Source organism: Ranitomeya imitator, chromosome 1, assembly GCF_032444005.1.
Source record: "Ranitomeya imitator isolate aRanImi1 chromosome 1, aRanImi1.pri, whole genome shotgun sequence".
Lineage (NCBI taxonomy): Eukaryota > Metazoa > Chordata > Amphibia > Anura > Dendrobatidae > Ranitomeya > Ranitomeya imitator.
The window spans coordinates 711358359-711381359 of record NC_091282.1 but is presented as its reverse complement, the minus strand read 5'-3'; the positions used below and the strand labels follow the sequence as shown (position 1 = coordinate 711381359).

The 23001-nt window shown below is 46.7% G+C and overlaps 1 protein-coding gene across 1 annotated transcript in view; it reads left to right on the top strand.

Moving 5' to 3' along the window:
* The window catches only part of BAZ1A (bromodomain adjacent to zinc finger domain 1A), a 143819-nt gene that overhangs the window by 14205 nt on the left and 106613 nt on the right, over positions 1-23001 (top strand). Inside the window, exons 4-7 of the mRNA XM_069732125.1 lie at positions 7907-8008; positions 10089-10176; positions 10556-10681; positions 10823-10901. Of these exons, the coding sequence (XP_069588226.1) occupies positions 7907-8008; positions 10089-10176; positions 10556-10681; positions 10823-10901 (395 nt within the window). The remainder of the gene's footprint in view (positions 1-7906; positions 8009-10088; positions 10177-10555; positions 10682-10822; positions 10902-23001) is intronic.

Sequence of the window (23001 nt, the reverse complement as noted above, 5' to 3'; positions counted from 1 at the left end):
GTTTTAATTGCAGCAGGTCCAATACCCCTCCACATAGAGAGAGAATTTTAGTCTAAGAAGAGGTTTCACATGTACCCATTCAGATGGAGACGTTTATTCTCAGCGAGGTAAGGCAAGCGTAGGACCTGGTATAAGAGAGATGCCGTAAAGGGGCTACCAGGTACACATAAAATTGGCCATTTTTATGCGCTAAAAGCTCTCATTTTTCATATTTCTAGTGCAGTAATGCAGTTCAAATTTCGTGTTTTCAAGTTTGCATGTTTTAGCGCTGCAGTGTGCTGCCTTATTTACTTAAGGGAATACATGTGTGACATAAACCGTGAAAAGAAAAAGTATGCCGAAACAGGAATCGCTAAAAAATAACCAAATGTTTGATTAGATATATAAACAAGCCAAAAACATTGAAGTTAACATGTCCCACTGGCTCTAACAATAATAGGGCCATGGTCTACCCCATCCAATAGGATATATGTATAGCAAGTAGTGACGGATACAATGATGCCCAGTAATTCTTAGTATTCTTTCCAGGTCACAACCTGACAGTACACTGGAGGACGTCCCTCTTATCCATCATGGGACAGGAAACACGATAGGTTAAAAGTGTCCTATCTGTGCGGCTAAAATGAAGGATACCTGGCAGAAACCCCTGTGTGAAGCGTGCACCTGCAGGATTATAGGAAAAGAGCAGGCTTTTCTTATGTCAAATATGAGGGCCATCATAAGAGAGGAGGTTCAGGCTTCTGTTTCAGGCCTGGTACTCCCTTAGGCCTCACTTCCAGAGAAATCTAGGAAGAGGCCAAGGGAAGAGTTTTCCTCGGGAGACTCATCCTCTTCCGTGTCAGATCTAGATGAGGAGGAAGAAAGTAGAGAGCTTCCGGAAAAAGGGAGAAGATATTTGTTTTCTGCTGCAGACAGGGGAGAACTTTTAGATGCTGTAAGGCATACTATGCAGATTGAAGAGCCTCAAACAACGTGTTCGGTACAGAATGAGATGTTTGGGGGTTTACGCTCCCAAACCTCTAAGGTCTTTCCGGTGAACTCCCATATCCGGTCCATGATTCTAGAGGAGTGGGAGGAAGCAGAGAAAAGACTGACGATTTCTAAGGACTTCAGACTCTGCTTGCCGTTTGATCCAGAAGAGGTCAAAGAATGGGTGGACATTCCTAAAATAGACATCCCGCTGGCTAAAGTGTCCAAAAGAACTGCAATTCCTTTTGAGGACTCTTCCAACCTAAAAGAGCCCATGGAAAGAAAGGCTGACGACCTTTTAAAAAGGGCTTGGGAGAGTTCAGCAGCAGCTATTGGAGCTAATATAGCGGCAACATCAGTTGCTCGCTCCATGCACCTATGGATAGATGATCTTCAGGATCAGTTAACAGCCAAGACTCTTAGGGAAACTATCCTGAAATCCCTGCCTCTGTTAAAATTGGCAACCACCTTTTTGGCAGACGCCTCTGCAGAATCAGTTAGGTTTGCAGCTAGGGGTCAATCCCTATCTAATGCAGCCTGAAGAGCTATCTGGCTCAAGAGCTGGTTGGGAGATATGCATTCTAAGAATAAGCTGTGTCCTATACCCTTTTCCGGGAGCAGGGTCTTCGGACCGGTCCTCGATATTTTAGAGAAGGCCTCAGATGTAAATAAAGGGTTTCCTGAAAAAAAGCCTAAAAAATTCCAGCCCTTTTGTAGACCCCGCTATGATCAGAAGCCAGATTACAAGGGGAAAGGAAAGCAGGGTAGATGGAGTTATCAAAAAGGCGGGGAGAACAGGCTCAAAAGCAAAGACTCGAGCTACTCAGGTTCAGGGTCTAGTTACCGAAGGAACTGACGCCATCATAGTGGGGGGTCGTCTAGCCGAATTCCTGGGAGGATGGCGGGAACTGACTACAAGTCCTTGGGTCTTACAGGTGGTGTCCCAGGGATACAAAATAGAGTTTATAATCTCCCCCTCCTGAAAGATTCCTGGTTTCCCGCTCCCATCTAAAATCGGCATCCCCCGTTTGGTCAGATATACAGGACCTCCTAAGCACGGCGGCAATTCTTCCGGTAGCCCCTCAGGAAGAGTACAGAGATAATTACTCGAATTTCTTCTCAATAATAAAACCGTCCGGAGAGTCAAGAACAATAATAAATCTGAAACATTTAAACAAATGGGTGACGTACAAGAGATTCAAAATGGAGTCAATTCGGTCAAACATTCCCCTGTTAGGAAGAGGCATGGTAATGTGTACTCTGGATCTAATGAGTGCATATTACCATGTACCTATTCATCTAAGTCACCAAAAGTTTCTGAGGTTTGCGGTAAATACGGAAGGCAAAATTTACCATTTTCAGTTTTGCTGCCTCCCCTTCGGCCTGGCATGAGCTCCCAGAGATTTTACAAAACTTAGGCCACCACCTCTACCATATCTGAGAAATCAGGACATAATGGTGATTTCTTACTTAGACGACTTTCTAATAGCGGCTGACTCTGTAAACCAGCTCAGGATCAACTGTCAATCCCTCATTTCCACACTGGAGAGTCTAGGGTGGATCATAAACTGGACAAAGTCGGATCTGATACCCTAGTCCAAAATAAAGTTCTTAGGAGTCATGCTAGATTCGGAGACAAAAATGTCCTACCTACCAGAAGACAGGCTAAGGGGCATAATAGAAAAAGTCCATAAGTCTTAGGCTTAATGACAGCCTGCATCCCTTGCGTAAACTGGAACCAGTTTCATTCTCGGCAGCTTCAGCAGGGAGTTCTGACGGGTTGGAACAGGAAACAGAACTCACTAAACCAGAAGCTGAGACTCTCTCTTCCGGTTGAGATCCTTGGAATGGTGGACTCTTCCCTGGAACCTTCAAATTGGGGTACCATGGCTTCAAACCTCGAGTGTCAGTCACGACAGACGCAAGTCAGCGATGTTGGGGAGGTCATGTCCAAAGAAGATATTTCCAAGGTCGTTGGGAAAGGAAGGACAGCAAGAGATGATCAAACTACAGGGAGCTACACGCAGTTTGGAAGGTCTTATCAGCCGCTCAGTCCTTACTAAGAAGCAAGCATGTGAAAGTCTTTTCAGACAACACAACGACTGTAGCCTTCCTTCGTCATCAAGGCAGCTCAAGACATATGGCATTGCAGGGTCTGGCAGAGCAGATAGGCGGAAAAGTCGGTACTGTCAATCTCGGCAGTACAATTGGAAGGATCCAAGAACCAGTTGGCGGATTTCCTCAGCAGGAAAAGGGTGTCCCCAACAGAGTGGGAACTGAACAATGAGGTTTTCAAAAGTCTTTGTCAGTGTTGGAGGGGGGGGGGGAGCCGGATGTGGATTTGTTCGCTGTCAAGCGGAACGCGAAGATCAGAACCTTTTACTCCCTAAATTCCTGGGAAAGCCCGGCAGCGATCGATGCTTTCTCACATCCCTGGAACCTTAGTCTCCTGTATGCTTTTCCTCCTCTGACGATGATTCCAAGGACACTCAGGAAAATCTGTGAGGACAAGGCCAAAGTCATTCTCATAGCACCTCATTGACCGAAACGGAGTTGGTTCCCCTTGCTAAAAATAGCTGTCAGTAGAGGAACCCCTCCTGTTACCAGAAAGAAAGGATATTCCTGCAGACTGTGAGCCCTCGCGGGCAGGGTCCTCCCTCCTTATGTACTCGTGTGCCTTATCTGCTCATGTTTAATGTATTTGTCTATATTTGCCCCGTATTCACATGTAAAGCGCCATGGAATAAATGGCGCTATAAAAATGTATAATAATAATATTCTTCAGCAGGGTCCAGTTCTACCCCAGAACCCAGGAGCTCTTCGATAGGTGGCCTGGATCCTGAACGGCAGGTCTTTAAAAGTAAAGGGCCTTCCAGATGACGTTATCTCTACTCTCCAAGCCAGCAGGAAACAATGACATCAGCTATCTATGCAAAAATATGGAAACTATTTTGTAGTTTTTGTGAGATGACAGTTGATACTGACCATCCTAATATCCCTAAGATCCTTGACTTCCTGCAGTCAGGATTCCAAAAAGGCTTTAGACCTATACATTGAGGGTCCAAATAGCGGCCCTGAGTGTGTTTTTCGACTTTCCTCTACCCACCCCTGGATTAGTCGCTCTAGAGCAATCCAGAGGCTAAAACCTTTAATTAGGAGATCGGTTCCGCCGTGGGATCTTAACCTGGTCCTGAATTTTCTATGTGAACAGCTGTGGGACATAACGGGGAACATGGAGATCAGTAAACTTTCCCTTAAACCGCGTTCTTAGTAGCGATTACATCGGCAAAAAGGTTGGGGGAGCTACAGGCTCTAAGTGCAGAACCCGTATTTGCAAATCTTTGATGATAAACTAGTACTAAGACTCGATCCAGCATTTCTCCCAAAAGTCGTCTCACATGCTAATATGAACCAGGAAATTGTCTTGCCATCGTTTTGTCAGTTCCCTAAAAATCAAAAAGAAAGGTTTTACCGTAAGAGAGACGGTACTCAAGTACCTTGATTTATCTAGGCCCTGGAGACAGGATAACAACCTGTTTGTCCAGTTCAGAGGCCCCAATAGGGGGAAAAAGTGTCTAAAGCAACTATTGCATGATGGATAAAGTCCACAATCAATTTGGCTTATGAAGCTAAAGGGGAGATTTCCCCGGTTAACCTTAGAGCCCATTCATCTAGGGCCATGGCCACGTCATGGGCATAGAAAGGAGGGGCTACTGCAGATCAGATCTGCAGGGCTTCATCCTGGTCCAGCCTTAGTACCTTTTCTAAACATTATAAGCTGGATGTAGTGTCACCTCTGTTGGCTTTTGGTAGAAAGGTACTTCAAGCAGTGGTCCCACCCTAAATACCATTCCCCTTTGGTATCTCTCCAGTGTGCTGTCAGGTGGTGACCTGGAAAACGGTAATTAGACCTACCGGTAAATGGTAATTGAATTTCCAGGAATCCATCCTGACAGCATTATTAGTTCCCTCTCTATTGTATGATCTTTATACTCATGTGATGTAACATTTGTACGATTGATATTTTGTTGGAATAAGCCTTATTTTTTTGCATCCATCCAGATGTGTTACTTTGAAAAGCACTGAAGGGTGGTAGGGGGAGGGTTCTTTTAAACTCTCATGTTTCTTGTCCCATGATGGATAAGAAGGATGTCCTCCAGTGTGCTATCAAGATGGATTCATGGAAATACAGTTAACGGTAGGTCTAATTACAGTTTTCTGTTTTATTAGGTAATCGCAATGTGATATACCGTATAAGCCGACCCCCCCCCCCCCCCCCCTGATTTTGCCACAAAAAACTGGGAAAACTTATTGACTCGAGTATAAGCCTGGGGTGGAAAATGCAGCAGCTGCCGGTAAATGTCAAAAGTAAAAATGGATACCAATAAAAGTGATATTCACTGAGACATCAGTAGGTTACCGTATATACTCGAGTATAAGCCGACCCGAGTATAAGCCGACCCACCCCCCCCCCCCCTAATTTTGCCACGAAAAACTGGGAAAACCTATTGACTCGAGTATAAGCCTAGGGTGGAAATGCAGCATTTACCGGTGAATTTCAAAAACAAAAATAGATAATTATTTCCCCATAGCTGTGCCATATAGTTCTCTGCACTGTTCATATTGCCCCATAGCTGTGCCATACTGTGCTCTGCAGCGTTCATGTCTCCCATAGCTCTGCCCCATACTGTGCTCTGCACCGTTCATGTCTCCCCATAGAGCTCCACATAAATCTGTGCCATGGCCGCTGCTGCTGCAATAAAAAAAAAAACACACATATTCACCTCTCTTGATTGCAGCTCCCAGCGTCCGGTCCCGGCGTCTCTCCGCTCTGACTGATCAGGCAGAGGGCGCCGCGCACACTATATGCGTCATCGCACCCTCTGACCTGAACAGTCAGAGCGCAGACGCCGGGAAGATGGATCGGCGCCCGGCGGCTGCAACGTGGACAGGTGAATATAACATACTCACCTAGTCCTGGCGATCCTCGCGCTGTCCCCTCCTGTCACAGCTGGTATTCGGTGCCGCAGATTCTTTCTCTTATCAGCGGTCACCGGCACCGCTGATTAGAGAAATGAATAGGCGGCTCCGCCCCTATGGGAGGTGGAGCCGCCTATTCATATCTCTAATGAGCGGTCCCACGTGACCGCTGAAGAGGGGAAGAAGCTGCAGCACAGAAGCCCGTGGGACGGCAGGGACAGCGCGAGGATCGCTGGGACTAGGTAAGTATTCCTCAGCGCCCTCTCCCCCTCACCCGCCGACCACATCGCTACCGTGACTCGAGTATAAGCCGAGAGGGGCACTTTCAGCCCAAAAATTTGGGCTGAAAATCTCGGCTTATACTCGAGTATATACGGTAAGTGTTTTTAAATATCCATATTGAATCAGGAACCCCAAATAATGCTCCATATAGTTCATGATGGGCCCCATAAGATGCTCCATATTAAAATATGCCCAATATAATGCTGCATAAAGGTTAATAATGGCCCTATAAAATGCTCCATAGACACATTTGCCCAATATAATGCTGCACAAATGTTGATTATGGCCCCATAACATGCTCCATAAAGATATTTGCGCCATATAGTGCTGCACAAATGTTGATTATGCCCCATAAGATGCTCCATACAGACACTTGCCCCATATGCTGTTGCTGCGATAAAAAAAAAAAAAAAAAAATCACATACTCCCTTCTCGTCGCTCAGGCCCCCGGCACTTTCAATATTCACCTGACTTCGTTCTGGCACCGCTCCATCTTCAGTGTCTTCTGCACGGACGTTCAAGCAGAGGGCGCGCACTAACCACGTCATCGCGCCCTCTGACCTGAGCGTCACTGCAAAAGACGCTGAAGATGGAGCCGCGCTGGAACAAGGAGCAGGTGAATAACACGCAGCGCTCCCCTCCCCGTTATACTCCCCTGCTCCTGGCGCTGTGCAGTCCCTGCTTCCCCGGCACCGCAGCTTCTTCCTGTAGTGAGCGGTCACCGTTACCGCTCAGTTACCGCTCATTACAGTAATGAATATGTGGCTCCACCCCTATGGGAGGTGGAGCCGCATATTCATTACTGTAATGAGCGATACCATGTGACCGCTCACTACAGGAAGAAGCTGTGGCGCCAGGGAAGCAGGGACCGCCCCAGGAGCAGGTGAGTATAATTACAGCCCCTGCTCCCCCTCCCCTGCCGACCCCTGGGTATAACTCGAGTATAAGCCGAGAGGGGGACTTTCAACCTCCAAAAATGGGCTGAAAATCTCGGCCCTCTCTCCCTCTCTCCCTCTCTCCCTCTCTCCCTCTCTCCCTCTCTCCCTCTCTCCCTCTCTCCCTCTCTCCCTCTCTCCCTCTCTCCCTCTCTCCCTCTCTCCCTCTCTCCCTCTCTCCCTCTCTCCCTCTCTCCCTCTCTCCCTCTCTCCCTCTCTCCCTCTCTCCCTCTCTCCCTCTCTCCCTCTCTCCCTCTCTCCCTCTCTCCCTCTCTCCCTCTCTCCCTCTCTCCCTCTCTCCCTCTCTCCCTCTCTCCCTCTCTCCCTCTCTCCCTCTCTCCCTCTCTCCCTCTCTCCCTCTCTCCCTCTCTCCCTCTCTCCCTCTCTCCCTGCCCCCTTGTGCCCGTCACCTTCCTTGGTATAAACAGATCCTCAGCGAGATATTTGGCCTTTAAGTTTGTAAAAAGCTAAGAAAAAAAAATGCAGACATACATAAATGCTAAGTAGGACAACACTGATTTATTATAATAAGAAATGCCCCTTTATTAAAGGGAGTAGACATCCTGTTCTTTGTACCTCTATAAAATGTGGATTAAGTTCTGGATGGACCAATATTAAGTGGTCCTGAAATAATAAAGTACCTATAACTTTAAAATGCATTATTGTAAAGTCAGAATAGTCGCACACTATAGGTTATCACAATGTACTACAGAATAATGGCTTCTCCTCTTCCCATTTAGGCATAAAAAAGAACCAATTGACTCGACGTTAATCAAATACAAGGTTAAACCCATTGTACAAGCAATGTATGAATATGTTACTGTGAAGCAATGCCAAGTCAGGTATGTATATATCTATGCTCCTTGTAGTGTAGTCCTGGCGTTTGCTGACATGATCACCATGAATGACCTTACAGTATACCGTATTTTTCAGACTATAAGACGCACCCCAAATTTGGGGTGAAAATTGCAGAAAAAAAGATTTTTTTTATAAGATGGGGGTCCGTCTTATTGTCCGAATTTACAGTATCTTACCTGAGGGCTGGCGGTGGCAGAGCAGGGTCACAGGAGGCATGGTGTCAGCAGAGGTGGAGTGATGCGGTACGGCGTGCACCTGAGCAGGGTCCCTTCCTGCTTAGGTGGGCGACGCCACGGCCTGGTGTCCATGGGGGGTTTGCAGCAGTGGTGTGGCGACGGCAGAGGTGCGGGGATAATGAGCGGTATGGCGTGAGCAGGCTCCCTTCCAGCCGTGTTAATTATCGGTGGCGGCGGCCATCTTCCTGAGGCCGCGCGTGCGCAGATGGAGATCGGCGGCCATTTTCCTGAAGCCGAGATCTAAATCTGCGAACTCTGCTTCAGGAAAATAACCGCCGCGGCCTCAGGAAGATGGCCGCCGCCACCGATAAACCGGTAATTAACCCGCCTCTGCTGCTTACCGGGCTGCTGCATCACCTCACCTGTGGAAGGGACCCCGCTCACGCCATACCGCCTCCTCATCCCCGCATCTCTGCCGCCGCCACACCTCTGACACCGCTACACCACTGCCGGTAAGCCTGCATTACGACTATAAGATGCACCCCCCCCATTTTCCCCCCTTTTTTTTGGGGGGGGGGGGAGAGTGCGTCTTATAGTCTGGAAAATACGGTATATAGTGTAGCTTCCCAAGGTTGCTATAAACCTCTGCTGACAGTCTGTGCAGGTTCGGCACCTGCGTGGGTTACAGGTACCTGCAGGCAATAGGGATACGAGTCTGCTAAACTCACGTTATGTTCAAAAGTTTCCTAAAGACTGTAGAAAGTTCAGTTACCAAGTTTAAAACTCCCAGGTTCCTGAGGACAACTTTTTGCCTCAATGTCAATATACACCTCTTTTTTAAAGAGGTTGTCCAGGTTTCTCATGAAAGTCTGCAGTCACAGATCGCAAGCATATGATGTGCATACTCCTAGCCACATTCCGACTAGACGTGAATACAAGTAAATAGAGCGAGAGCATGCTCGTCTAGTTGGAATTTGGCCAGGAGTATGCGTATTACATACTTGCGGTCTTATGACCGCTCAGTCTCAACACTGATACTGGAGAATTCTCAGTGCGTTATGTGAGAATTCCTAAGTTTGTAGTCACATGATGACTGCAGACTTTCGTGATAAACCTGGACAACCCCTTTAATGGAACTAAAAAGCAATATTTGCTAAAAAAAAATAAAAATAAATAAGTCACCTTCTGCTTTTCATAGTATCAGTTATTTTGATCTACAACCTCCTCATTTCCGCTGTAGAGAGAGCAATTACTTTTACTGATGCTACTGACTTGGTTCTCTAGTGGATATTATTTGGTAGGATATTTTTAGTTTCCATAATACAGTTGCAATGGCTGTTCTTTTCAGAAATTTTCCAATCAATACTATAATGTCCGGTTCATTAAATGTGCAGTTGGCGTCCACATTGCTGTAGTATCCCCCCAAAGCATCCACATTTCTAAGGCCTGATATCACATTTAGTTTGGAGTTTACGTGTTCTGTTCACAATATATGCTGCAAACAGAGAAAGTGTCATTTTATAGCTTCCTACTAAATGGCTTGTCTTTGCTAACAGACATATAGGCTCACCTTATTTCTTTCTAGCCAAAACCTTTGTTTCTATGCACTTTTCAGTCTTGACCCCGTGCGAGACACCAGCAGCTCTGGAAGCTCCTGTGGCCCAGGGATGTGAAGGGATGACTTGCACATCTTGCTCTTCTTACTAGTGGAAATGCACAACTGTGCTGCTGGTAATGGAAGGGGTTTCCTTTTTGGAAACCTATAGGGTCAGATACGGTATATGGTGACGTTGCTTGTGTAATGCCGCAGAACGTGATCTTCATAGCCTATTGTTACCCTCTTGGATGTCATGGGATCACTGTTTTTGCTTTTCTGTATTTCTTCTAGTCGGAAATCCTCGCTCTTTTCATATGAGAGACTGAAACACTTCTTGAAACTTCACTGTGAAATACAAAATGGGATAGTGAAGCCCAAGGTAATCTTATTTATTTATTTTTTTATAGATTTTAGCAGTTCTTATTTTTGAAGCACAGCAGTCATGAGATATTTAGGGTATCTACGCTCTTAATAAAAACTCAGTCTGTGGTTTCTGTTATTGACACTTAGTGGAGGTAGGGGTGTATTAACTTTTTACACCATCCTAAAACTTTTGCATTCCTGACTTGAATAGACCACCTCACAGGCTATGACTGGCGACCACCTTGATTATATCAATGTGTTTTTGCAACAGGAACAAAGCTGTTTCTTCATTGTCTGAAAATGTATGAATAAGAAATTCCTGTACTTGATATTTGAGGCACGTGTGCAGACTTATTCCTACTTTGTGTTGCATTATTCCATTTTTTGTTTTGCAGGCAAGCAGTATTGCAAAGTATCAAATCTTAGGGAAAAACTTCTTTAATTATTTTCCTGATGAGCCTCCAAGATTTGTATTATCTGCAGAAAAGAAAGCGGCTGCAGCCAGAAGGCACCTAAGAAGGGTAAGTGGTAAAGGAAGCTGCTGCTGTTTTGGGGAACCGGTTTCCCTTGCCTAAAAGGGTGTTCCGTGATATTATTGGGAATTTTAACTTGACATCTCTAAAGTGTTTTTTTTTTTTTTTTTTTAAATCATGTTTCTTTAGGATCATGCAACTAAGGAAGCTGTCGCCGCAAGGGAGAAAGAGAAAATCCGACAGCAAAGGAAAGAAATGAGAGCAATGGGTAAGTGGTCTGCCTTCCGATTTTTGGACTGATCTATGCCTCTTAATCTTCACTTTTTACATTAGATTCACCATTCTGGTTTAACCTTTTGGTTTTCAAACAAAAGCACATCTCCATTGCAATACGTTAATACCAAAATGACGATGACCAAATACAGTGGCTTGTAAAAATTTAAGCACCCATGGTCAAAATTACTGTTGTGAACAGTTAAGCAAGTTGAAGATGAAATGATCTCTAAAAGAGCGAAAGATATGATGCATTTTCTCAATATTTTAGGCAAAAAATATAATTTTTTACATTTTAAAAATTGCTTAAAGGAAAATAGGACTATGCAAAAGTTTGGGCACCTTTGGGAGATTTGTGTGCTCAGATAACTTTAATTATCCTGTTAATTATCCTTGTTCACTATTATTGTTGGGAAAGGCCAGGTGATGCAAATTTCCCAGCATTATAAAAACTCAGCTGCCTCTAACATTGTGCTAAAAAAAACCAGCAGCCGAGCACTCTCAAAATGATGGAGGCCCACAAAGCAGGAGAAGGCTATAAAAGAAGATAGCAAAGCGTTTTCAAGTTGTCCTTTCCTCCTTTAAAAATGTAATTAAGAAATGGCAGTTAAAAGGAACACTGGAGCTCAAAATAATGTCTGGAAGACCAAGCAACATTTCAGTGACAGCTGCTGGTATTTTTGTTAGGCTGGTATCATATTTGCAGTTGTGTCCGCAGCATTTCTAACGCATACTTCTGCATGCATCTTGATTTCCTATCTTTAACATTGTAGACGCAGTTGCATGCGTTTGCCCAAATTTGCTTACGCATGCGTTTTTTCGCGGTGTGCGGCTGGGCGTGGATGACGCACCATTTTAAAAATTTTTGGGCGACAAATTTCCACCACCATATGCATGCGGACTCTTGCGGAAGGAGTGCGTCAAAACAACGCATTACAGTCTATGGGAACGCACGGACATGCATTCGCTTGCGTTTGCACAAGAGTCTACATACAGAAATCCCATGAGCCATGCCCATTGGGCGTGGCTCGTCAAGGAAATTCTCCTTGAAAATGTTTTCATAGCAAACACATACTTATAAACGCGAACGCATGCAAAAACGTGTGCAAATGTTGCGTTTTTTTATCCATCATGCGTAAGATGATTCGGATAAAAAACCACAGCGTTATCATGCGTTTGCATGCGTCTTCCCATGCGGTTGCATATGAAATGCTGTGGACTCAACTGCAAATGTGAACCTAGCCTTAGAGAGGCAAATCAGAACCCCTGCTTCACTGCAAAAGACCTTCAGAAATATTTAGCAGACTGCAGTTATGGTACATTGTTCTACTGTTCAGAGACACCTGCACAAATATGACCTTTATGGAACAGTCATCAGAAGAAAATCTCTCCTGCGTCCTCACCCTAATTCAGCATCAAAGGTATGCAAAAGAGCCTCTAAACTAGCCTGATGCATTTTGGGAACAAGTCCTGTTGACCGATGAGGATAAAATAGAACTCTTTGGCCACAATGTTCAAAGGCATGCATGGAGAAAAACGGTGCAGAATTGCAGGAAAAGAACATTTCGCCAACCAATTAAGCATGGGGATGGATCAATCATGCTTTAGGGTTGTGTGGCAGCCTATGGCAAGGGGAACATTTCATGCTTTGAGGAAAGAATGGATTCAATGAAATTTCAATACATTTTTTTTATGCAAAGATAACATCTATAAAAAAAAAAGCTGAAAATGAAGAGGATGGTTTCTAATAATCAATAATGATCCTAAACACATGTCAAAATCCACAGTAGACTGCCCTACAATCCACAAGCTGAAGGTTTTGCAATGGCACTCAGTCCCATGACCTGAACATCTGTGGCTAGATAGACCACTCGCACAACTGGAAGACCTTTCCAAGGAAGAGTTAATGGAAATCCCTCAAACAATAATTGACTCTTGGCTGGCTACAAAATAGGGATTTTTGTGTACTCGCCGTAAAATCCTTTTCTCCGATCCACTCATTGTGGGACACAGGACCATGGGGCGTCCCAAAGCAGTCCCTGGGTGGGAAAACAGAAAACATCAGGCTTCACGTAACAACTGCCTAGATGTGTGCCACAGCAGCCTGCAGAATTCTTTTGCCCAGCCCCGCATCAGCCAAAGCTTGGGTATGAACATTATAGTGCTTCGAGAGTATGTAAGCTGGACCAAGTCATGGCTTTACAGACCTGCTCCGCTGACGCCTGATGCCAAATGGCCCAGGAAGCACCCACTGACCGAGTGGAGTGCGCTCTGATCCCTACTGAGATAGGCTTATCTCTGATGCTGTAGGACTCCTGAATGGTGGAACGAATCCACCTAGCTATTGTGGCCTTTGAAGCGGCTAGGCCCTTCCTGTGCCCCTCAGGAAGCACGATCAAAGAATCTGACCTTCGGAAGGACGCCGTCCTCGATACGTACCTTATCAGAGCTCTGACTACGTCCAGAGTATGGAGAGCCCTTTCCACCCTGTGGACTGGAGTTGGACAAAATGAAGGAAGAACAATGTCTCGTTAAGGTGGAAGGATGAGACAACCTTGGGCAAAAAGGATGGGGACGGCCTGAGGACAACCTTGTCCTGATGGAACATAAGGAAAGGCGCCCGACAGGACAGAGCAGCCAGCTCCAAAACCCGCCTGATGGATGGGATTGCCACGAGAAAAGCAACTTTCCAGACAGAAAGGTGAGCAAAAAGTCCTGAATCTGTTTAAAAGGATCTTCCTGTAAGACTCCCAAGACCAAGTTAAGGTCCCAAGGGTCTAAAGGCCTGCTACAGGGGGGGAAGCATATGAGTAATCCCCTGAATGAACGTCTTCACGTGAGGTTTTGTCGCAATCCTACGTTGGAATAAGGCCGATATCTGGCACTTGAGCGAGCTGAGCGCCAGGCCTAAATTCTAAAATGGTGGGAATAGAGAAGACGAGGGGGAGACGTCCACGAGCTTTGTACTAAGCAAAAAATTTGTTCCAGGTATGGTGATAAATGCATACTGACGCAGGCCATCAGATCCACATCCGGGGTCCCCCAACGAAGACAGATTTGTTTGAAAACATTCGAATGACGTTCCCACTCCCCGAAGCAAGACCCTGGCGGCTGATGAAGTCTGCCACCCAGGTTTCCATGCCTGCTATGTGTACTGCTGAGATTACCGAGTGGTTCCTCTCTGCCCAGCGAAGAATGCGAGATACCTCGCACATGGCTGCCCTGCTGCGGGTACCCCATTGATGGTTGATTATACCACAGCTGTGGTGTTGTTAGATTTGAATTCTGAAGCGGTTACCCGCTAAGAGATAATGAAACTGCAGTAGCGCTAGCCATATTGCTCGGATTTCAAAGACATTGATTGGAAGTTTAGATTCCTGAGATGACCAGCGGCCCTGAGCAGTGTGGTGACGAAAACTGCTCTCCAGCTTAGAAGACTGTCATCGGTAGTCACAACTAGCCATTGAACTGGGAGAAAGAACTTTCCTTGGTTGAGGGAAGAACTCAATGTCAACCATCTGAGAGTCTGCCTGACCCGCAGGGGTAGGCGGCATCGGCAGTCGAGGGAGAACGGGTTCCTGTCCCAAGCCGCTAAAAGATCATCCTGTAGGGGACGGAGATGCATCTGTGCGAAAGGAAGCGCTTCCATTGCTGCCACCATTTTGCTCAGTACCCTCATCGCAAAGCGGATGGAATGAGCGTATGACTGAGTGCGTGGGCTCCTTGCTGAAGGACTAGGCCCTTGTCTTGACGGAGAATCACCAACCATCGAGAGGTGTCCAGGGTCATGCCTAAAAAGGATATCTGCTGAGCTAGAACGGGGGAAGACTTGGCTAAGTTTATCGCAAGTGATACGATCGGACTCCGCGCAGTCATGGGAAGACGGACCCTTGACAGGAGGTCATCCAGATAGGGTAGTACGACCACGCCCCGAGACTGTAGGATGGACATGACAGCCTCCATAACCTTTGTGAAGACCCTGGGGGCGGTAGTAAGGCCGTGAACTGAAAATGCTGTTCGTGAATGGCGAAACACAGGAACTTTTGGTGGGGGGGGGGGAATCGGGATGTGCAGGTAAGCATCTCGAATATCGATGGATGCTAGAAACTCCCCTTTTTCCATTTGAGGTGATGACCGAACGCAGAGACTCCATGCGGAAATGACAACCTTGACAAACTTGTTTAGAAGTTTGAAGTCTAGTATGGATCTCACTTTTCCATCCTTCTTTTTTTTTGGGTGGAGGGGGACGACAAATAGGTTGGAGTTGAATCCCTCGAACCTTTTGTTTTCTGGAACCGGGACAATGACGCCATTGTCGCAGCGCAAGGAGTCTATGGCTCAGGAAAGAGCCTTTGCCCTTGATACTGGAAGTCGGGAAGGAAAGAAACTAATCGGGGACGCAAAGAAAAATCGATTTTTGTATCCGGAAGACACCAGGTCTCTGACCCATTCGTCGTGAACGACTGAGAGTCAGACCTGGTAAAACAGAAGTAGGCGACCTCTTACCCTGCTGGTGTCGACCGGATAACCTCATGAGTCATTGGGTGGAAAATCTGTGGGACCAAGATCCCTTAGATACAGACCGTTTGGGGTGGCCCTTCCATCGCTGATTGGACCTAAAGGATTCCTGGGGTCCTCTGTTCGTGGGAGTAGAGCGTCCTGATCCTGAATTGGTAGTGGACCAACCCTCACTAGCGCCAAAGGATCGGAAACGGATTTGTTGTTGCCGACAAGGATGCTTAAGCCTCTGCTGGGGAAGAAATTTGCTCTTTCCTCCCGTAGCATCCGAGATAAGCTGATCGAGCTTCTCTCCAAACAAACGCCCTCTCTGGTAAGCAAGAGATGTCAGAGACTTTTTTCACTCCGAATCCACCTTCCATTCTCTGAGCCATAAAGATCCTCTGATCGTGATTGCATTTGCCGCTGATAGAGCCGCACAGTTGGCCGCATCCAAAGAAGCGTGTACCAGGTAATCTTCTGCCTGAGAAATTTGGCTGGCTAGACAGCTGCACTTCCTCTGGAGAAAGATAACTGCTCTGAATGGAATTAGCCAAGGTCTCTGACCAGCAACCATTCCTTTTAGCTACCCACGCTGCAGCGAAGGAAGGATATAGAGCCGCACCTGAGGCCTCAAGGATAGATTGAGCCAAATTTTTCTATATGGCGGCCTGTGGGATTTTTAATAGATGATCCGTCCAGCAGGGATAGAAGGGTTTTAGATGCCAGTCGAGAGACTGGCTGGTCTACTACAGGGGACTCAGCCCAATCTTTTCTCAGATCAGCTGAGAAGGGGTACTTCTCCTCAAGTGTTTTTTGTCCTGTAAAGCACTTATCCGATCGCTACCTGTGCCGATTAACTATATTCCGAAACTCCAGAATGGCCAATGTTCTATGATGACGCTTAGCTTTTTTGAAGCACACATCGTGGTCCAGCACAGAGCCGGAGTCTTCATCAACCTTCAGAGTTTGGTTGAGTGCCTCAGAAAATCAACCGTATTTTGAAAGTCTGGCGAATCCGGATCCAGAATAGAGTTCTCTACCAACGTCTGGAGCGGGAGAAAGAGAAATGGAGCTCATGGAGGCCATGGTACGTGATTGTGAAGGGAGATGTACTACGTATCTGTTTCCTGGACGCTTGTACTTTTCTAGATAGTGTGCGGCCCCTGCTAGCCGACTGTTCCCATGTAGGGTAGGGTTCCTCTGCGTCAGACGTGCGATCTCCACGATCCCCAGAAGGAAAACTGAAGGATTCAAGCACTTTGGCCAGAGAAGTCATAGATTGCGACAAAGACAAGACCCACTCAGGGGGACTAAGGACACTGGGCTCAGTGTCAGCGGGGGCGTTCCTGAGCGCATTTGGGGTCACAGGCTTTGCAGAGCGGCGAACTCTGAGCTTTTGGAAACGAACGCAGACTGGCAGGAGTTACATGAATTGAAAGACTGTAAGTCTATGGGACTTTTTAGGTGCCTGAGGCTGGGACATGATGTACTCCTTTTGCACCCTTATCAGGGTCCTCAGAGGATAGGATACAGAAAGTGAGAGAGAGCTAATGGCAGCGCTCCTACCCAGGTCCTGTGTCCCAGCCACGAGAATCACACTCCACATCGCTATCCGAGCAAGCAGGAGGCTTCCTGAGCATTCGGAGGCCCTGTCAGCTTGTGACAGGGTGTAGAAAGATGGCCGAGATTTCATGAGCAACTCTAATTCTGAACGATGAGCACCAGAAAAGTGGGTGGAGCCACCGGATCACTTCATAGCGGGGGTGGAGCCTCAGCCTATACAATGCCAAAGCCAGGGACTAAATTTTTACCCAGGCCCGAAAAACATCCCCGCTGCCAGGAAAAGTCTGCTGCCTGTGCCCGGACTGCACAGCGCTCCCCCTTCTCAGCGCTTACCGGGAGAGGCTGGAGATGTCCTTCGGATGATGCTGCAGGTACTTTCACTGTAGTAGGTACTTCTGTTGTGCAGCTGCTGTTGCTGGTGATTTTTTTTTTTTTTTTTTTTTTTTTTTTTTTAACGGTACAGGGATAAGGTTAAAAACCCTCCATCCACTCTCCCCTTTCATAGGGAGATGGAGAGGAACTGTCCGCCTCCTTGCTTCATCCGCTAGAAAGTGGTGGAGCAGTGGGAGCTGCGCGGTCGCCAAAACAGAGGGTGCCTCTGTGCATCCAAGGGGATCAATCCTAGTGAACAGGGCGGTTGTCCGGCATTAGGCCTGGCTGCTGAAGAGGGTACATAGAGGCGACTCTCCATGTGCTTGTCTGTTGATGGTGCAGGGAAATAGGGAAATCTGTGCCCTTTAAGGAACCAGTCGCCCCTAAAAATCAGCTCAGGCATGGCATCCCACGTCACAGGAGAGGATATGTTGAGGCGACACTCCACGTGCTCGGCTGTTGTTGGTTTGGGGAGATCGGAGTCTTGAAAGGATCCATTGCCCCTTCGTTCGGGTAAAAAAATCTTAAGAATATAATAATAATAATCTTTATTTTTATATAGCGCTAACATATTCCGCAGCGCTTTACAGTTTTGCACACATTATCATCACTGTCCCCGATGGTGCTCACAATCTAGAATCCCCATCAGTATGTCTTTGGAATGTGGGAGGAAACCGGAGTGCCCGGAGGAAACCCACGCAAACACGGAGAGAACATACAAACTCTTTGCAGATATTGTCCTGAGTGGGATTAGAACCCAGGACCCCAGCGCTGCAAGGCTGCTGTGCTAACCAAAAATGAGTTTTTGGTCTGAATAGCAGACTCATGTGCCTCCTACAGACACACAGCAAGAACTGGTTCTCTAGGAGCCAGCAGGAGGTGTATACTGCATAGGAGGAGCTAACTTTCTTTGTATTAACTTGGTGACAGCCTCCTAGTGGCAGCAGCATACACCCATGGCCCTGTGTCCCTCAATGAGGGGAAGGAGAAAAGCATTAACAAGATAGATATAGATTTTTTGGGGGGGCCTAAAATACAAAGGAAATTAACTTTAGTCATTTTAGAAATTATTTAATCTTCAACCTGCTTAAAGGGAACCTGTCACCCCGTTTTTTGAGATTGAGCTATAAATACTGTTAAATAGGGCCTGCGCTGTGTGTTCCTATAGTGTATGTAGTGTACCCCGATTCCCCACCTATGCTGAGAAATAACTTACCAAAGTCGCCGTTTTCACCTGTCAATCAGGCTGGTCAGGTCGGGAGGGCGTGGTGACATCGCTGGTTCTTCCTCAGCTTTACGTTGGTGGTGTAGTGGTGAACAAGCAGCGCGCGATCTGCGCTGTCATCCCTTTCGTCGGTGGGGGCGGCCATCTTCCTGGGGCCGCGCGTGCGCAGATCGAGTGCTCTGCTGCACGGGGCTTCAGGAAAATGGCCGCGGGATGCCGCGCGTGCGCATTAGAGATCGCGGCGGCCATTTTCCCAAAGCCGAGATGCAAACTCGGCTTTGGGAAAATGGCCGCCGCGATCTCTAATGCGCACGCGCGGCATCCCGCGGCCATTTTCCTGAAGCCCCGTGCAGCAGAGCACTCGATCTGCGCACGCGCGGCCCCAGAAAGATGGCCGCCCCCACCGACGAAAGGGATGACAGCGCAGATCGCGCGCTGCTTGTTCACCACTACGCCACCAACGTAAAGCTGAGGAAGAACCAGCGATGTCACCACGCCCTCCCGACCTGACCAGCCTGATTGACAGGCGAAAACGGCGACTTTGGTAAGTTATTTCTCAGCATAGGTGGGGAATCGGGGTACACTACATACACTATAGGAACACACAGCGCAGGCCCTATTTAACAGTATTTATAGCTCAATCTCAAAAAACGGGGTGACAGGTTCCCTTTAACTGTTCACAATAACAGTAATTTTAACCAGGAGTGCCCAAACTTTTACATGCCACTGTATATGTGGACGGCGCTATACTTTCAGGAAGAAATGCAATCGTATTACTTGAAAAAGTTAAGTACCCTTTGGTCTACATACTAGTTTTTTTGTTTTTTTTCTTTTTAGGAAAATAAAATTATAGTTCAGATTAGAAAAAAAAGCTGTGTTGGCAGCACTCCATAGAAGTCAATGGGGGTGTACAGAAACTGCATAGCTGAAATTGGTTCTTGTACAGTATATTGTACTTTGGTTCTATCCAGCATAATATCGCAGAAAAATCTGTGAACGTCAATGCCATAATGATCTTTCGTACAACAAATCAAATACCTATCCTTGTAACTTTATAATCTGGTAATACACTTGTGGCATGCAACTAAAAGCTTAGGTAGTCACAAGGCCTCCTGTGTAACAACCCATTGAGAGAACCCTATGTTTTGTCTCCTATGTATTCTATAATACGTTCTCACCCTAAGACATCTATATAGAGAATGTCATTAAGTAACTTTCCCAAATGTAAGAAGAGCATAAGGGCTCTTGTAAAAAAAAAAAAAAAATTCTTAAGGCAAAGTTCACACTGGGCCTTTTGTGCTGCTCGTTTTTGCTGCCTTTTTTTATACAAATTTTCAGTTGCTTTTTTACAATATCAGCAAAAGCTAATTCACACACATTTGTTTTTCATCAGGATTTTGTGCTTTGCATGGTTTTTTTTGGACATGGAGCATGTCGCTCCTTTCAGTGTTTTGCACTCACTGAAAGCAATGGGTAATGAAAAAAGCAAGTACAACAGTAATGTAAATCCCATTGATTTTTGTGTCCCCCCCCCCCTCCCCCCAGGTTTACCATTTTGTCTTGGTCTCCTGAGATGGCATTTGGGATTAGTATATTTAAATTAAATTAGCAATGCCTGTGGCTGACCTAGGTGTGAGGTAGGACAATGCCCTGAGCAAGTCAATGGCTAAGCAAAGTGTGAAAGTTAAACTGTGTCCTACAAATTCAATGCACTGTCTGTGTCTTAAGGTACCGTCACACTAAGCGACGCTGCAGCGATACCGACAACGATCCGGATCGCTGCAGCGTCGCTGTTTGGTCGCTGGAGAGCTGTCACACAGACAGCTCTCCAGCGACCAACGATCCCGAGGTCCCCGGTAACCAGGGTAAACATCGGGTTACTAAGCGCAGGGCCGCGCTTAGTAACCCGATGTTTACCCTGGTTACCATCCTAAAAAGTAAAAAAACAAACGCTACATACTTACCTACCGCTGTCTGTCCTCGGCGCTCTGCTTCTCTGGTCTGGCTGTGAGCGCCGGGCAGCCGGAAAGCAGAGCGGTGACGTCACCGCTCTGCTTTCTGGTTGACCGACGCTCACAGCCAGAGCAGGAGGAGTGCAGAGCAGAGCGCCGAGGACAGACAGCGTTAGGTAAGTATGTAGTGTTTGTTTTTTTACTTTTAGGATGGTAACCAGGGTAAACATCGGGTTACTAAGCGCGGCCCTGCGCTTAGTTACCCGATGTTTACCCTGGTTACCAGCGAAGACATCGCTGGATCGGTGTCACACACGCCGATTCAGCGATGTCTGCGGGGAGTCCAGCGACCAAATAAAGTTCTGGACTTTCTTCCCCGACCAGCGACAGCACAGCAGGGGCCTGATCGCTGCTGCCTGTCACACTGGACGATATCGCTAGCGAGGACGCTGCAACGTCACGGATCGCTAGCGATATCGTCTAGTGTGACGGTACCTTAAAGGTACCGTCACACATAACGATATCGTTGCTTTTTGTGACGTAGCAACGATATCGTTAAGGAAATCGTTGTGTGACAGCGACCAACGATCAGGCCCCTGCTGGGAGATCGTTGGTCGCTGAGGAAAGTCCAGCACTTTATTTCGTCGCTGGATCTCCCGCTGACATCGCTGGATCGGCGTGTGTGACACCGATCCAGCGATGTCTTCACTGGTAACCAGGGTAAACATCGGGTTACTAAGCGCAGGGCAGCGCTTAGTAACCCGATGTTTACCCTGGTTACCAGCGTAAACGTTAAAAAAACAAACACTACATACTTACCTTCAGCTTTCTGTCCCCGGCGCTGTGCTTCTCTGCACTCCTCCTGCATCCTGTGTCAGCGCTGGCCAGCAGGAAAGCACAGCGGTGACGTCACCGCTCTGCTTTCCGGCTGACCGGCGCTGACAGTGCAGAGGAAAGCAGAGCGCCGGAGGACAGACAGCTGAACGTAAGTATGTAGTGTTTGTTTTTTTTAACATTTACGCTGGTAACCAGGGTAAACATCGGGTTACTAAGCGCAGCCCTGCGCTTAGTAACCCGATGTTTACCCTGGTTACCGGGGACCTCGGGATCGTTGGTCGCTGGAGAGCTGTCTGTGTGACAGCTCTCCAGCGACGAAACAGCGACACTGCAGCGATCGACATCGTTGTCGATATCGCTGCAGCGTCGCTTAGTGTGACGGTACACATAGGTAAATTATTCCAGACCAATTCACCTCCCTCTGCTGTTACATATATAGGTGTATTATGTTCATGAAAAATGTCTTCTATTGTGACCTGTGTTCGTGCTTCTGTGGTGGAAGCAAAGCTGAACTTTGGGATATTGATAACGCTGCAAAAACTGCACCTAAACATGCGTTTTTGACGCTGACTCTTTTCTGCCAAGAGTGGAGGTTTTGTTGCAGGAAAAAAAAGAGCAAAAATGCCTAATGTGAACTTAGCCTAAATATCTGCAATTTGGATACGCTTTAGAGTCCAATCTCCATAACTGGCATCCCCATCTCAAGCTGTTTTTATAATAAACATTCTTATGACCTAGGGGCCTTACACACAAACCTATCAAGTGCAAAAGTGGCCTTAAAACAGCTCTATGTTGAAGATGGGTGGAGACCTAAGATTCTGCATTCTGCATGCTGAGGATTAGGAGGAGGCACTGGAGTCTCCGCTGAATGTGTGTTTTGCATTCCATAAAAAACCCTGCAACTTTATACTTCTTTCACCTATCTTATATATTCCCTACATGGCTTCAGAAAATGGATAGGGTGTCTAGTTCGAACTCTCATTGTTGCTGAATGTCTGGTGTGGACTTTTGACACATGGCATGGGGATGCCCTCACATTTGTTCGCTCTGGGAAGAGGTTTTCGTTTTTACGAGAACACTGTAAGGCCATGTGCACATGCTGCGGATTCCGTTGCGGAATGTTCCACTGCGGATTTATCGCGGTTTTTTGCGCGGTTTCCACTGGGGTTTTAGACACCTGCAGATTTTTAACATGGAGCAGGTGCCAAACCGCTGCGGATTCCGCACAAAGAATTGACATGCTGCGGAAAATAAACCGCAGCGTTTCCGCGTGTTTTTTTCCGCAGCATGTGCACAGCGGTTTTTGTTTTCCATAGGTTAACATTGTACTGTACACCGCATGGAAAACTGCTGCGGATCCGCAGCGTCAAATCCGCTGCGGATCTGCAGCAAAAACCGCAATGTGTGCACATACCCTTAGGAATTTCCAACCCATACTCGCCAGAGGGCTGTGCACTGGTTATCCTAGAGAAGTCCTTGTGTCGACATAATCAGACTTTTTTTTTTTTTTTTTTTCCCGCACATTCTTGCTGACTAGAATGCTGGCTCTGAGACGGATGGGGGACTGAACTCCTATTTCTCAATGGAAGAAAATGGATAACATAGTAATTCCTTATGAAAGTTTGGTATATAAAAATAGATTATAC